General features: G+C 40.0%; 1 protein-coding gene across 1 annotated transcript in view; it reads left to right on the forward strand.

Annotated features, from left to right (window-relative positions):
* SLC26A4 (solute carrier family 26 (anion exchanger), member 4) overlaps positions 1-16,911 on the forward strand; it is a 39,308-nt gene that overhangs the window by 12,223 nt on the left and 10,174 nt on the right. Inside the window, exons 6-13 of the mRNA XM_004676931.1 lie at positions 4,300-4,452; positions 4,548-4,630; positions 7,711-7,858; positions 8,728-8,841; positions 13,317-13,394; positions 13,536-13,631; positions 14,610-14,716; positions 16,636-16,705. Coding sequence (XP_004676988.1) covers positions 4,300-4,452; positions 4,548-4,630; positions 7,711-7,858; positions 8,728-8,841; positions 13,317-13,394; positions 13,536-13,631; positions 14,610-14,716; positions 16,636-16,705 — 849 coding nt within the window. The remainder of the gene's footprint in view (positions 1-4,299; positions 4,453-4,547; positions 4,631-7,710; positions 7,859-8,727; positions 8,842-13,316; positions 13,395-13,535; positions 13,632-14,609; positions 14,717-16,635; positions 16,706-16,911) is intronic.

A 16,911-nucleotide genomic window follows, 5' to 3' on the forward strand; every position in this document is an offset into this window, starting at 1 on the left:
TATTCAACACATATTACTGAGTGCCTAATTAGAAGCTAGGTATTTTGCTTTAGTAGGGAAATACATGGAATAGGCAGTATAGCATTGTGACTAAGAGCATGGACTTTGAACTTCAATAGACTTGAGTAGGAGTCTTATTTTCACTCCTTACCACCTACGTGATTTGGGGCTACTATATAACTTCCCTAAGCCTCGGTGTTCTCAGTTGTAAAATGGGAAGTAACAATAGCAGCTGCCTCTAGAATTTTAAGGATTAAAAAAGAAAACTGGTATAAAGCAGTTAGCACATATCTAACATAGAGTAAAAACTGCATTTATGGACTTCCTTACCATGATAAACAGAACTCATGGAACTTACTGTTCGTGTTCCAGGGATGCAGCCTATAAAAGACTTTCACCCAGGCTTTTTTTTGATTCATCACTGTTTTTGTCATTGCTGCTTTTTTCCCTTGTTCACTCTGACACTTTTGGACTACCTTTTTCTGATAGACTCTAGACTCTCACTTTTGCACCCTCCGATATACCTTGCTTTTTTTTTTTTAAGATTTATTTATTCATACAGAACTGGGGTATAAGCCAGAGATGGGGTATAGGGTGAGAGGATTTACCAGGGACAGAGTGGGGAGCAGAATAGGCAGATGGACGAAGTACACTGCTAAGGGGAGCAGTGGGCGGGTCAAGAGAGGTCTGCCTTGCCATGTGGATCTCCTCTGGGGCAGTTGGGGATCAAACTCATGCGGAAGTGGCTTAAGCTTCTTAGTGCAGTGCTTTAACCCGCTGTGCCACCAGGGAGGGCCCTATACCTTGCTTTATATAGCTTTCATACTTCCCTTTCAGTAGTTCATTCTTTTATTCTTTCATTGTTGTTCATTCAATTCATTGGTTCACTGAGTATTGATTTTGGACCATGTGCCAACACTGGCCACTTCCTTAAAATTTCACCAACAACAGCCCTTGATGAGTGTGTTCACTGCCTGTGTGCACATGGCTCAGCCTGTACCCTGTATCAATGAAGGTGATTACAGGAGGTTCCAGGTTGTTGCTGCAGGATCTTAGCAGATAGGCAGTCTAAAATAGTTATGGTTTCTTAGCACTATGTTTAAGATAAGCTTGGTACATACGATCCCATCATTACCAGAGACAAAAGAGAGTGGGAAAAACTAGACAAGTTCAAAAATACTTTTGAAACCAAAAAACAATCATTGTGGGACTGGTATCCCACTGAGAATTATTCTCGAAGCCTGAGGTTAAAAACATCTATATTTTGCAAGAAATTCCACCTAGGCCAGCCAGGTTGAATGCAGGTATTTCAGTCATCCCTATGTGATGGTGAATATAATCTTGCTGTACTGAAAAGAAGGAATCAGCAAGTCTGGATATGGCTGGGGAAGGGTTGAATGAGCCTCTCAGTACCTGAACAAGAAATTTTGCTTGTGACATTATCTGTTGCAATCATTCGTGAAAGAATCCTTCCACAGATGCAGAGAGGTAGTGGATACCTTCAGGAAAGACTGTCAGATTTTTCTAAGATACTTTCCTTGGAATGTAATTAACATCCCTTTTGTTATAAGGTTGTGCTTTGTCTTCCTCCATCCCTCTCACCCTCCATCCCTCTCACCCTCCCTCCCAAAAGGAAATAAAGGATAACAAAGAATAGGATGAGGAAATATTGGGGGGAGGGGAAACCAATAACTTTCCTCACACATAATATCAGGCATATATTCTTTTTCCTTTTACTTTGTATATCAATGCTGGGCAAGAAGGAAAAAATGATCTTAGCAAAATGGTCCTAACATCTCTAAGCATGGTGGAGATAAAGTAAAATGGTTTCCCTGACTGAATAAAAGCTCATTATCATGATTTGAACTATTCAAAACACTAGGCTGAGATATAGAGTCATATGTGCATACATATTTTAGTAAATATTTTAAATTAGAATCACTTTTCAATGTCTTCTTGGAATCTCATTTCTAGAACTCTGAGTACAGTCTGACCACTTCAGTTTATATGGATGAGTTTTCTGTTCGGATAGATTCAACGTTCTATTGTAGTAATTATCATAAGTGTTCCTGAAGGATCACTCAGTAAATAGACAATAGTGCACATTCACCGTGCTGTGGATGCAGCTGTGTAACAAATTGATTTTAGTTTTTGTAAACTAAAAATTATCACATTTTTATTACACCAGAGGTGATTTTTATTCAAAGGTCTAAGTGACTCCCAGAGGTTAATTGTGAACCCTGTAGTGATCACTTTTATAAGGTAAAAATATTTTTAATTGTGATAATTATTCCAATGTTTTTTTTTTTTTAAGATTTATTTATTTGTACATACAGAACTGGGGTACAGGCCAGAGACTCAGGGGCAGTGAGACAGAGTGGGGAGCAGAACAGGCAGATCAACGAAGTACACTGCTGAGGGGAGCAGCGGGCGGTCAGGAGAGGTCTGCCACGCCATGTGGTCTCCTCCGGGGCAGGCGGCAGGCGGGAATCGAACTCATGCGGAAGTGGCTTTAGCTTCTCAGTGCAGTGCTTTAACCCGCTGCGCCACCAGGGAAGGCCCCAATGTTTGTTTTTAAGTCATGAATTAATAAGGGTCATCAGAGTGATGTTTATGATGGAAAGGGTCAGACTGAAGTCCCTTCAAGACTCAGGTATATATATAGGGTTGTTGTGACAAATTGTCTAAGTTTTTGAGTTATAATGTCTGAGTTTGGTAGTTTCGCCACTTTCACTTTTCACTCTGCTGTCACTTGCATCAAAGTATGTGTGACTCTAGCAAATTTCACTGACTATGAAAATAGACAAGTAACCTCATAAGTTCTGGGTTTAAAGCAAGAGCAAAAATACTCTCTGAGGAAAGGTTCAAAAGTCTTCCTGCAAGTCAAATGCTTGAACTCTAAGTCTGCATTCATGGACTGCATTTTTCCTTGTAAAATAACTTCTACTCTTGTTTCCTTACTTTTGAATGTTGCCCAAAGAGCTGAGGCTGTTTGCTAAATGACTCCTAGAATATGTGTATTGTTACTGGATTGTCGTTATACTTACTTTAAGGATAATTGATTTATGTACACATTGTAAATTATAAAATGTTGCACTTCTCTCTCTCTCCATATAAAAATATATCTATGAATGGGAATTTTTTTTAAGATTTATTTATTTATACTTACAAGAACTAGGGTACAGTCCAAAAGTGTGGAGGTGAGAGGATTCACCAGAGACAGTGGGGAGCAGAACAGACGGATCAGGAGAGGTCTGCCACGCCATGTGGGTCACCTCCCTCCTGGCCAGGGATTGAACTCATGCCACAGTGGCTTTGGATAGCTTCATAGTGCTATGCTTTAACCCATTTTGCCACCAGGGAGGGCCCCAAAGGACAAATTTTTTAAAAGTAATATTTACTGGTTGATATTTTGTGTCAAAGTATTGAGGAATACCTTTTCAAGTAATGCTCTCTATTGAACTGGAAGTTGATAGAACAAAGATATTAGCATTATTCCCTGGGATTTTCCCATGCTAATCTCTTTGATTCTTAGAAATCTCCTATTTACAAGCCACAACTAGCTTTTCTTAAGTTGGTTTGCCTGTCTACATTTTTTAAAATATTTTCTTTTTTTTTTAAGATTTATTTATTTATGCATACAGAACTGGGGTACAGGCCAGAGGTGCAGGGGCAGTGAGAGGATTCACCAGAGACAGAGACAGAGTGGGGAACAGAACAAGCCAACTGATGAAATAACACTGCTGAGGGGAGCAGTGGGCCAGTCAAGAGAAGTCTGTGCCATGTGGATCACCTCTGGGGCAGGGAGAACTCATGTTGAAGTGACTTTAGCTTCTTAGTGCTGTGCTTTAACCGGCTGAGCCACCAGGGAAGGCCCTGCCTGTCTGCTTTTAATACCTTCTTAGTTTAACTTTAAACTTAGTATCAATTTCCAAAAATGGACACTTGATTTTATGTATCAATTCAATCACTTTTCTTTGCCATAAGGAAAGGATAAGTCCAAGTATATTATATATAGATGAAGTATTTTAGGCATTTATTATTATCACCTGTATCTTTTCTATTTAAGGATGAGTGTTCCTAATAGAAATCATCCAAAGTTTTACACCCCATGCTAACTTTCATTAGTAACTTAGTGTACACACACGCACATCAGTACTGACTACTGCAAGAGACTGCATGTATTAAATGGTTTCTGTATTAGTCAACACGTTCTTCTGGTTTTACTTGACATTCCTAAGTGCTATTTGATGATTATTTTTCATATGGGAAGTATATAAATTGATTTCCTTTTTCCAGACTCTTATTGAGATTTTTGAAAATATTAGTAACACCAATCTTGCTGATTTCACTGCTGGAATACTCACCATTATCATCTGTATGGCAGTTAAGGAAGTAAATGATCGATTTAAACACAAAATCCCAATTCCTATTCCTATAGAAGTAATTGTGGTAAGTAAAATAGCCAACATTCACTTGACGACAGTAACAGTTGTTAAAACAAATGGAGCTTTGGTTTTTTCCCTACCTCTTTTGTTTTATTTCAGACAATAATTGCTACTGCCATTTCATATGGAGTCAACCTGGAGAAAAAATACAATGCTGGCATTGTTAAATCCATCCCAAGGGGGTGAGTATGGCATTCTCTTAGGTAATGCTAATAAATTAAGTTAGTACTTTCTTTTTAAGTGAAACATTTTATTATAAGTTTTATTTCATGGGTGTCCCTTCAATAGACTTAGTTGTGTGCCTTCTTAAAGATAAAGTTCAAGCCCTTGGTTTAGAAGCAATCTCTTTTTTCTTCATTTTCTTAAATGTGGCAGGAGATGTGCAGTTAACACCAGACTCCTGTTTTATACTTATATGTATAATTATAATGTCGTATAAATAGAATCATGGTTACTCACATTTATTGCACTGAGAACAATCTGCTAAAGGAATCAGGGACATCTGGCCTAAATTTTCCACCATTTAGTTTAATCAATCTTAGATAATAATTATATAAGTTGTTCCTTGAATAAAATGTGTTCTCTTCAAGGGAATTTTTATGTTTTTGGTAGCTTGGGGAACTAGGAGGGTGAAGAAGTGAAACCCTTTGTCCATCTCTTTCACCCTCCATTTCTGTGGCCATGGGAAGAGAGGCTTCTCCAACAAAACAAGGATAATGACAACTTTACCCTTGTGCTAGTGAAGCATCAGCCAGATCGCTCGTGAAGCAGAGGGAATGTGCCAAGTGTCCGGTGCTATAATTTTATTATGTAGGGAGAAAAAATAACTCAGATGGTTATTAGATATGTAACCTTTTGGATTAGATTTGCTGCTACACAAGCAGTCAGCACTAGCTTCTGTTTCCTTAATACTAGCTGATGAAATTGTACCAGTCTTTGGTTCCCTATTTTCTTAATAGAAAGTCCTCTGTCTAGCTAAGTCCCAGTGCTTGTGCCACAAGAACTTCAGTCTTTCCATTTGACTTGTCTTATGACTTCTTCTAATATCAGTTTAAGAAATATTTGAAAAATGACAAATGGTTACCTGGGGCTTCATTTGCATTTTCTTCATTATAGTATTTCTGCAACCTCCCTTTTTGTAAGCATCATAGGAGGACCTTGTTACTACAGATTTCCTGGTTTATGGCCGAAGCCTACTGAGTCAGGCTTTCTAGAATAGAGGCCTAGCAATTAGTATTTTTCAAAGATGCTTCAAATAATTTTTATGGCCAGATAAATTTGGGAAATTCTTCATTAAAGAACCAAAATTTGATGGTGAATTCTAACAGCAGGAGGAATTTAATAATTTAATAATAAAAACTTGAGTTCTGATGTATTCACCCTCCATCATTTTATCATGTCGAACTCTCCTATGTGTGACCTTGGGCCTTCAGGGATTTACCATCCCTGTCTTCATCTTTTCAGAACGGCATATATCTTTGAACTCTCATAGCCTTTGGTAGTGTTACTGCAGGATGAGGCCAGACTGGGCAGGTTGGTTATAGGTAAACAAGGATCCTGGGCATAATCTTGCTGAATCATATCCACTGAAGGAGGGCAGAAACTAGGGGAAAGGCTTACTCAGAGGTCATTAGGAGGTGTCTAGCCAGGACCCCAAATTGAGTAACTTAGGGCAAATATAGGCACCATTAATATCCAGCAAGATGATACAAATGCATGTCCAGAACCTGGCAGATATAGGTTTTATTTGCTTCCACACATAGCACCTCATTCAATCCTTCCAATAACCTTATGAGAAGCGTATGTAATCCCCATTTAACAGTTAAAGAAACTAGGACTTGGTAAGTTTAAATAATGTGTCCCAAGTCATAAAGTTCCTTTGTAAAGGAGTCAGTATTCCAAGCCTTTGCTTTCCACTCTTTGTACTTTATACACTGTAATGTTTGGAATCGAGGATCTGGATTTGGTGAATTAGGTAGCCAGGCAGGCAGTGCACAGCAGGTTCAAAACTAAACTCTTTGCAAGATTAGAAAATTATCCAGACAAACTCATTACCCGAAATAGGTCTGAAGGACTTTCAGAACAAGTCAGAAGCCCTGTTTATAAGAATTGCTGGACTGGTCGCCTGCAGACTCTCGGGTGGTGTGATGCTGTGTAACAGGAGTAGTGGGTCTGGTTGCTAATATCCTGTCTGCTTGCAGATTGCATCCGACCCCAGCCTCTAGTTGGTTAGGATGGGATGTGGAAGAAAAGGAGTCTGAAAATTAACCTCACCTGAAGGGAGAAAAAGTATCCATGGGGAGATCAGTGGACAGATGTTGATACTTCGACAATCATCTAACATTCATAGTGGACCTACTTAGTGACTTCCTACAAATCTCATTTCCCTTATCAACAAAATAAGACAGGTGGATTCAATACTATCTAGGATATCTGAATAGAGTGCTAGTTAGGATCATAAGATATTAGGGGGAAATGAGGTTTCCTATTTAAAACTTCAGGCATCAGTGAAGTAGTGGGAAATATTTTAATTTTGGAGCTAGGGATCTCAGGAGTTGCACCATTTGGGTAGTCATGAAGGACATGAGGGTCGTCCCCCAGGTTTTCATATGTGGGAATAACTGCACAATGACAACCACGTGTTGGTGTATTTCTTTCTATGACTTAGAGTATCTCTGGCTTTGTCAAACATCAATCATTTTGCCCATACAATCTATGGCATATTGTAAGCATTGTGACTCTGGTACATTCTAATGGTGACATGAATTGAATCCATTTTTAGTTTCAAGAAGATCTATGACTTCTTAAAATATGGACTTTCCACTTAGCTCTTTCAGCATATTACATTGTTTTTGTCCTTTTAGCAGATCTGACATCTCTTTCACACAGGGAAAATCTCACTTTTTGGCTTGGCTGTCTTCTAAATTAGGTGATGTTGTATAAGGAAAAACACTAGTGTGTGAAATGGCATGGAGTTATATGATTATAGGAACCAGAAAGAACAGGTTTACTTGTGTCAGAGTTGTAGATAAGGCATTATCTGGGGGTTCTCAGAGAGGACACAAAGAAATCAGCGAGTGGCACTGATTCCTGATTAACAACCAAAACTGGATGTCCCCACTACACCCCCATGTGCTCAGGGGGCCCTCTTGATCGAGTACTGGCATGTCAGTTGTGTGACTGGCTTGATAAACATTTTATGAAGTGGGAAAAGAATTATGGTCAAATCTTCACAACCATTTTTTATTTTAAAATGCACTAGGTTTTTGCCGCCTGCAATTCCATCTGTGTCCTTATTTTCTAAGATGTTGGCTGCATCCTTTTCCATTGCCGTTGTGGCTTATGCTATCGCAGTATCTGTAGGAAAAGTCTATGCCACCAAGTATGATTACACCATCGATGGGAACCAGGTACCGGCACCTTGAGCTGCATGGCTTTTGTAGGGTGAAAATAGGGGTGGGGGGGAAACTTCAGTGGGAAAGTTCTTATGTCTGCTAAACTAGAGTTATTCTCTCTCATTTGCATGCTGAATTGAAATTATTCTGAAAAAAAAAAAAGTACATGCTGCATCATGGTACTTTTTAAGAAACAAGTGGAAGTAATCCTAATTTTAAAAGTTAGCTTGCTCTTTTGAATTCTAAAGAGTTAACATATTGTGTCAGAATAAGAATTCTTTATGTAACATGGTATTTTCTGGTAACTTGTTTTCAACTGATTTGGTGGTTATAAAATGGAAAAATAGTGCAATGAACACCACTGACTGTGACCACTTTAAATAGAGGTGCTTCCCTGTGCAGTGGTTGTAGTCATGGGCTACACAACCAAACGAGCGATGCTATTCTGCTAGCAAGTCTGGAAGTATGATAGGTTTCTGAAAACAGCATAGCAATTACAGCGCCTAACTCTTAGTCATCGGGCAGGAGAATAGCTCTCCTAGTCATAATATGCTTTGTAACAATATTCAAACACCCCCAAAAAAAAATGCTTTCTGTGAGAGCTACGGACACGCCACTCATCAGAAAAGGAACTAGACATTTTGCAGAAGACTGGCTACTGTTCTTAAAAATGAGTGAGAGCAGACAGGCTCCCCAAGCTCTGTGGAACCCCAAGTCCTGATGTCTCATTCAAGGTCCACAAACACCTTTAATGGGTAAAAATGAAACTGGCTGTAGTGGGCAGCACGGTTGCAAGTCTGCTTTCGTAATGTTCTTGGTGGGGGGGGGGGGTGAGTCTTGCAAAAACTATTTGTGGCATCTTTCTCATCCAGTCTTTCCCTTAGGAATTTATTGCCTTTGGGATCAGCAACATCTTTTCAGGATTCTTCTCTTGTTTTGTCGCCACCACCGCCCTGTCGCGCACTGCTGTCCAAGAGAGCACCGGGGGAAAGACACAGGTAAGGAGAAAGACTATGACATATCCTTCTGTTGTGGAAACTAATCAGATGGATGGTGGCACACAAACCTTGCCCAAGTATGGAGCAGGACAATTGTGCTTTGATAAAGGAGAGACTTTTTCTTCTTGATCTGATTCCAGCTACCTCCATTGTTTTCCTTGCTCCACCCCTCACTGAAAACCTCTTAAGCAATATTGATGGTTTTCTGATGCAGCAAACCATCTCAGGTCTCTTTGGTTCAGTGCTCAAAGTTAACTCAGGATAGCTAAGATGCAGAAATTAAACTTATCTACTTTTTCCAAGAACAACAGAGATTGTCAAATAATCAGTAATGAAGAATATTGATTTTTATCAATTTATCAAGGCATAGAGAAGGTCTCATAACTGTACGCCATAGCTTAGTGAGTTATTATATTTTCAGGATGAAGAGCACCTATTTCATGTCCTTTGTAAGATGAAGAACATCTGTTTATTCCATTCCTCTGGTCCCAACAGAACAACAGTTTGCTAGCCAAGAAAATTTTTATTGTGATATTTTGGCATGTCTTCCAATGTAAAACTTTTGTTCCTGAAGTCTCAGTGTGGGTTTAATCTTTTCTTTTGAATGTGGTTTTAAGTTGTTGCCTTTATAACTACCAAGAAACCACGAGTCCAGTTAATCTTTGGATAAGCCTTCCTTCAAGGAATTCGGGAGCCATTTTCTGAGGCCATGCATTCCAGTCGGACACAGAGTCAGATATGCACACCCAGTGCATGGGGGAAGGGCGGGCTCGGGAACTGTGTTCTGTTATGCCTGGAGGGTTTTCTCCTTTTGAGATAGAGAGCAATTATTGAAGAGGAAGAGGGCACTGAGACTATAAAGAAGAACAAAATATCTTAACACACACACTGCCCCCCCACACATGTATATCATGTACACACACACACCATACATATGGCCCATGCCACAATATACACACACTCTTCAAGTCGAGTTTTATTGAGGCAGAGATACAAATAAGTGTAAGAGAGTAACTGAGAAAACCAAAAGCAGCAAAGGGGGCTTGTCTATGATCCTCTATTCCTATTATAATGGATGTTTATGGCAGATGTAAGAATAGGTTATCTTCCAATTTCTCGGCTATTGTTGAACAAAAAAATTTTTTTGGTTGGGTTCCTCTGCTTTATTTATTCATTTATTTATTTATTTATTTATTTTTAAAGATTTATTTGTGCATTCAGAACTGGGGTAAAGGCCAGAGGCTCAGGGGTGGCGAGAGGCTTCACCAGAGAGAGTGGGGAGCAGAACAGGCAGATCTACAAAGTACACTGCTGAGGGGAGCAGCGTGCGGGCCAGGAGAGGTCTGCCCCGCCATGTGGTCACCTCCAGGGCAGGCGGCAGGCGGGAATCGAACTCATGTGGAAGTGGCTTTAGCTTCTCAATGCTGTGCTTTAACCCGCTGTGCCACCAGGGAGGGCCAGCTTTATTTATTTTTATAATTTTATATGTATTTGACATCATTCTTTCTTTTTGTACAATGTATGCTTTCTCCTGTAAGATGTAGTCTCTGCAAAATTCCCATCACCAGGTCACCTGGGTACCAACCCCATAGTCTCTTGTGTTCTTTTCTCCTTATTTTTTTTTTTTTAAAGATTTATTTATTTGTACATACAGAACTGGGGTACAGGCCAGAGGCTCAGGGGTGGCGAGAGGCTTCACCAGAGAGAGTGGGGAGCAGAACAGGCAGATCTACGAAGTACACTGCTGAGGGGAGCAGCGTGCGGGCCAGGAGAGGTCTGCCACACCATGTGGTCACCTCCAGGGCAGGCGGCAGGCGGGAATCGAACTCATGTGGAAGTGGCTTTAGCTTCTCAATGCTGTGCTTTAACCCGCTGTGCCACCAGGGAGGGCCCTCTCCTTATTTTTGACCCCTCTCTCTCCCACTCCCCTGCAGTATCTCTGATTTACAGTCATAAAAAAATTTAACGTTCAGAATTTTTCTTTTTATAATTGAGTTTACTTCCTACTCCTCCCAACCCAACACTTTTAGCTCTGAGGAAGCAGATAAGACAATATAGCAATATACCACACACCAGGAGATATAACCAGAGTTGTGGACCCAGGGGAAGAGGTCAAGGGTGATTTCCGAAGCTGCACCTGTGTTCAAGGGGGCAGCTGTGGGAGACCGGAGTATTGTTGCCTGTGATGGGGCATTGACAAGCTCTCCAAGGCACAGGGCCATAAGTTGGTGCAGGCAGATCCCCAGTGCTGATGCCCACCTCCCTGCTTTTTGCTCCAGGCTCAAATAAGTCTGGCTGTCCCAATAAGAATGCCCATGTAAGTGATGCCTTGGCAGAGAGTTTGGGGATAATGGTGCTCTGGTAAGCTGATATCTCTTGCCACACAGAGGCGTGTATTATATTTAGGAATGAAGGATGCCAGGACTTCAGTACTGAAGAATAAAACAAGCACAGAAATGGCTTGATATTTAATTACTGAAATGAATACTAAGTTCTAGGGTTGAAAGTCTAAGTGCCTGGCCTGAAATCCAAGGACTCATGACCAAATAAACTAATAGGTCCTCTCTTGGCTTCTTATGTTTTTTCTTATGTGGGAGCCTCAGTTTCAGTATCTATAAAATGGAACTTACATCACCTTGTAGGGAGGAGTATTGAGAGGATTAAATAAGATATTTGTGAAGTCCTAGCACATACTTGTAAATGCTTGTTGTTCCACGCACTCACTTCTCAAGGTGGAGCCGTGCTTAGTGCTCATGACATATAGATTGTACCTGACACACGAGAAGCATCCAGCATGTACGTGCTGAAAGGATAAACAATGAGTGGCACTGGAATTATCTGTTTTCAGCACATTAACAGATTGTAGGAAAGATCAACAGTACAACCTGTTTTTTCTCTTACCCCTTTGTCTGACTCCTACTGACTCATGAAAAAGTAATTCTGATTACAACTATCTCTGACAGTGACTACTCTTTCACTTAAAAGAAGAATTAATTTTCTAGCGCTTGAGTGTTCTCATAGATTATAAAAGCTATAGCATGGCCCACTAACTAACCTTACAAAGTAAGCACAGCAGGGGATCCTTGCAAATTTTAATATAGCAACTAAAATAAGACTTGATTTCTATAATTGGAGGCTAATTATTACATATCCATGTTTACATATCCATGTCTTTGTCCCCCAATTTCCACATCTCTTACCAATTAACAGTAGGCTTTATCCACAGAGAGTGCAAGTGGCTCAGGATCGGCTGTGAATGCTTGTTGAGAAATTGCATGGAAGAAAGGAAGGGGAGATGGGAGGGAGAAGGCATATTAGCTTGTCTCTGGGAGGAGAGAAAAGCTCCCGAAAGAAATGGGAACCTGGAGATGTGGTTCCAGAAAGAAACAAGAAAAAGGGCTCAATGTAGAAAGCAAGCTTTTTCTTAAGTTGTATAATAATATTGCCTCTGGCTGACCTAAATTTAATCAGGATGTGAATGATCAATTTGCTTAGTGGAGTGAAGGAGTGTGACTATGAAATTTCCTTACGCTTGCAAATTTTCTTTTGTATTGACTTTTTCTGTCGCCTGAACTCAAACCTCTTGCACCAGGCAGTCCTTGTGCCCAATGCAATCTTCCCTGTTGCTTCCACCCTGATTGCATCTCTGATTTGCTTCTGCTTCCCTGTCTCCTTTTCTTCTTTGTTTCAGAGTTTCTAGTCTTCACCTTGGCCATGCCCCAGCTGTCTCAACAGAGAATTCACTGGTCATCTACGCAAACCAGAGAATAGTCCCACCCCCTCAGCCTCTCTCCTAACTCTTTTGGATCTTAGCAGAACTTTCTTGCCAGCTAAGGTAAAGTTTCTGAAGATCCTCTACCCCTGCTGTGTGCTTTGCCATCACCCAGGCTACTGGCAGGCAACACTTGGAGCCTGTCTCTGTGGGGCCCAGCAGGACCAGGAGATGGGACACGCCTCTTGATAGCTTCATGCATATTTTGAATTTGCAACAGGACTGGTACATTTATTTTTGCTGAGACTTTGGTGGGCCCCCTGCCCTACAAGTTCAAATTGTTACCAGAATTTCTGTTATCACTTATGAATCAGTAATACAGAAGAATGAGAAAAGTGACATGAAATTTCATTTCTCGGGACCCTTACTGTCATCTGGTGTTGGGGAAGGAGAGATAGTCCACGACTCCTAGTATTCCTTTGTCCTCCTGAATTGACAGCCAAACTATAGGTTCATAGGAAATCCAGGTTACACTGACTTACCTTTAGCAAACTCAGGCACCACATCTTCTTTAATTTTCTGGCCATAGATATGGTATATATGTTTTCCATTTTCTTCAGTTTTATAGTGTCTTAGCAAGTTATTTTCAGTTCTTTCAACAGTACTGAGCATAAGGGGGAGGTTGGGAGGCATCAAGCGCACCACGCACTCAGCAACCTGGGCACAGGAGGTGGGCTCAGCTCCCTGGACGCGTGTCTTTCAGGTTGCCGGCATCATCTCAGCTGGGATTGTGCTGATCGCCATTGTTGCCCTGGGGAAGCTGCTCGAACCTTTACAGAAGGTATAACCCTGCTTCTTGGCACTTTGATTGCATAATTTCTCACCACTGCTCTGCCACCCAAGAAATAACAGGAGATATAAAAGTCATCACATGGAATACCATTCCCTTGAATAACACAGCCTTACCTTTTTCTCTTGGCAGTCGGTCTTGGCAGCTGTTGTAATTGCCAACCTGAAAGGGATGTTTATGCAGGTGTGTGACATTCCTCGTCTGTGGAGGCAGAACAAGATTGATGCTGTAAGTCACGTACCGCTCTTCTTTCTCTGATACTACTTGTGGTTCTCTTGTGATTCCAACCACATCACTATATCCCCTCATTGCCTAAGTTTTACTTGTACTTTAAAAACTGTAGAACAGACATTAGAATTATGTGGCTAAGCCAAAACTGTGAAGTTAAGATGAACTGTGTTTTGAAAAAGTGCTATTTTTCTGGGACATCCGTTCCCAACAACATCTCATACAACTCATTCTTGGACCGTTGGACTTCTGGATTCCCAAACCAAAGTAAACCAATTCTGAAAACCCCATTTTCAAAGGACAAATGAAAGAGACAACAAAACAAACATAAAATCACAAATATAAAATCCCATGCTGATTATAAAATTCTGACCTAAGTAACCTTCACAACTGTTTTAGGGAGATTTTAAACATTAGAAGCTAAATCCATTTTTGTTCTGCAATGGTTTAAATCTGGGCAGATAAAAAGAATGAGAAAACTTTACATATTGGTATGGACCCATCTCTAAGACAAATTAAGTGAAAAAGAGACCAATGAGAACAGTATGTATAATACACTAAAATAAAGTAGGACCGTGTAGCCATATTGACTTGTGTTTACACACACACAAAAATTGACAAGAGAGATGTGCGTGCACACACACAGAAATAAAAGAATTTGTGAGTTAAAAATGAGTGGAGACATAGAGGGCTACAGACAAGATTTTTTACTGTATACCTTAATATTAGTAGTAGTCACTTTTGAGCTATATTTTTATATTACATACTAAAAGTTAACATAATTCTATTTAAATAGGGCAGTTGATATTTACTAGGACATCCAATTTACACTTCCACTAAAATATAAAACAAAGTCCATATTTTTAAAAAACTATGAATTTTTTGTGGATAATTGATCTAATTATTTTTCATAGCTACCCTTTCACCTGATAGTACCTGATGAATTAATATGCCTTTTCCATTTCTATTTTTCCCTAGGTTATCTGGGTGTTTACATGCATAGCATCCATCATTCTGGGGCTGGACCTGGGTTTACTGGCTGGCCTTGTATTTGGATTGCTGACTGTTGTCCTGAGAGTTCAGTTGTAAGTAATTTATGCCATGGGTTTCTTGTAAACAGGATGGTAAACCTTAGGATTTCTTATACTATTTTTGATAAATACAGTGAAACCATTCCCTTTCAGAATAGTTACTAAAATGCTGAGGGCACCTATAATTAAGCAAGTTTTCTTTTACACACATTATTATATTTAATCTTCAAAACAGTCCTGTGAATAGGTTTTATTATTCTCATTATACAGGTAAGAAAATTGAAGCTCAGAAAGGTTAAGAACCTTCCCCAAGGTAACAAAGCTAGTAAGTGGCAGGTTTGAATTTGCACCGGGTGTAGCTCACCCTCAAATCTATGCATTCAGTCACCTGTTCTCCTGCTGTGTTTTCCTCCTAGTCATAATAAGACTAAAAGTAAATGATTAGCGTAGATTAAGCTTACTTTTAGCTTCTTCTATAAATGAAATGGAATAAGTGAGGCACAGTTGCCAAATATATTACTGGTCATTTTCCTTAGCTGCTAGTGATCCAGAAGTTATGTAAAGAGCGGGAGATTTTATAAAACGGTTGATGTGACCAAAGCTCATTCAAATCTGACAAATAAGACAAGTGCCCAATAAGATAGTTTGAAGTAATGAAAAACAATCTGTGAGCAAGCCTGAAAGTGTACGTTTCTTTAGTTGGTTTTATTTTGACTCAAGAAACTTCAGGTAGTGCTCTTGTGCACCTAGACAGGAATGGAGACCTCCCTCCTCAGAATATTTAACTTTCTAGACTTCTGATCCCTTCTCTGTCTGCTTTGGCTATGAAGGAACAAGAAATTTGGAAAAACGTTAACATTCTCAACTTGGCATGAACACACCTTTCCTGTTTTAGCAACAATTTCTTTTCTCCATCTCTACTCTGGCATGTTGGAACCTACACAAAAGGTGTTTACTGCCTCAGGGGCCATAAATGGTTGCTCAAGGGCCTGAAAGAGTTCAAAGCTTCCAAAGTGCCCAATCTGCTGCTGGGAAACAACTCAAAAAGTGTCCTCGAAAGATGCTACTTTGGAGTGTTCTGTGGCCTCCGTATCTATTTTTCCTTGTGTGGTTGTGGTGAGAACAAGGACTTTGCAGGCACTATAGAGCTTAGGAGCTTTTAGTTTAAAAAATCAGCACGGTAAAGTCAGCCAAGGAGAAATCAGTGGCACATTTTTGCCACTGGCTTCATAAATAGGCTGTTAGCCAATGAAAAGCAGTTATCCTCCAAGCATTTAATTTCCAGTAATTATAGGCTGGTCCAAGAGCACATTGCTGAGAATACCCCAAACAGATACTCTTTCTTCAGGAATTGTATGTAGTGTGTCCCTAGTCACACTTGAAGAATCAAGCAATTTATTTGATGGCATCAGGAATGGGAAATCAACATTGTAGTTAATGGGAAGGACTCATTTCTGGCCCTCTCCTCCCTAGGTTCCTATTTCTATCAATGAGACTAATTAGAGAACAGCACTCTACTTCTTCAGAAAGTAGTTGTCACTCACTAGTACATGCCAGGCATTGAAGACCCATGGGTTAAATAAAGTCATCTTGCTGCCTCTTGCTTCCAGAACATTCTTCATTCTCTGAACCTCTGTTTGTCCCTGCCTCTACCAAATGAGGATAATCCTGCTGACCCTCCAGGGTTATGCTGAAGATTAGTATGTGTGGTCATTCATTGTTTATCCTACATACACATGAAAGTATGATGCTCATGATTTCTCAGTCATCAGAAAAGAGTCACAGTACTCCCTTCTCAATTCCACACAAACAACAGCTGTTTGTTTCATAGTTAGCTACAGGAAAATGTCATCTGCAATAAAGATGGAGTCCACTCATCAGAATGATGAGCTCTGTATTATCTGTTAGTCACACTTTCTATTCCAAAGCATGCCTGATCCATAAAATTCTGATCTTGATTTCTCCTCTTTCAGTCCCTCATGGAGTAGCCTTGGAAGCATCCCTAGCACAGACATTTATAAAAGTACCAAGAACTACAAAAATGTAAGTGCCTTTGGGAATCACTTGCTAAACTTGGGTTTGCTAGCCTGAATTTTGAGGGGCTGAACATTTCTCTTTTAGCCTACTATGTACAAGGTAGTCAAAGGGGGACTTTTGTCTGGAAAGTTTATATGCCACTGGATGAGTCATGAATAGTTATGACCTGATGTGCTCTTTGATACCCAGGGCTTATATGAATTCTATCTATG

The sequence above is a fragment of the Condylura cristata genome, unplaced genomic scaffold, assembly GCF_000260355.1.
Source record: "Condylura cristata isolate star-nosed mole 26May11 unplaced genomic scaffold, ConCri1.0 scaffold00005, whole genome shotgun sequence".
Taxonomy (NCBI): domain Eukaryota; kingdom Metazoa; phylum Chordata; class Mammalia; order Eulipotyphla; family Talpidae; genus Condylura; species Condylura cristata.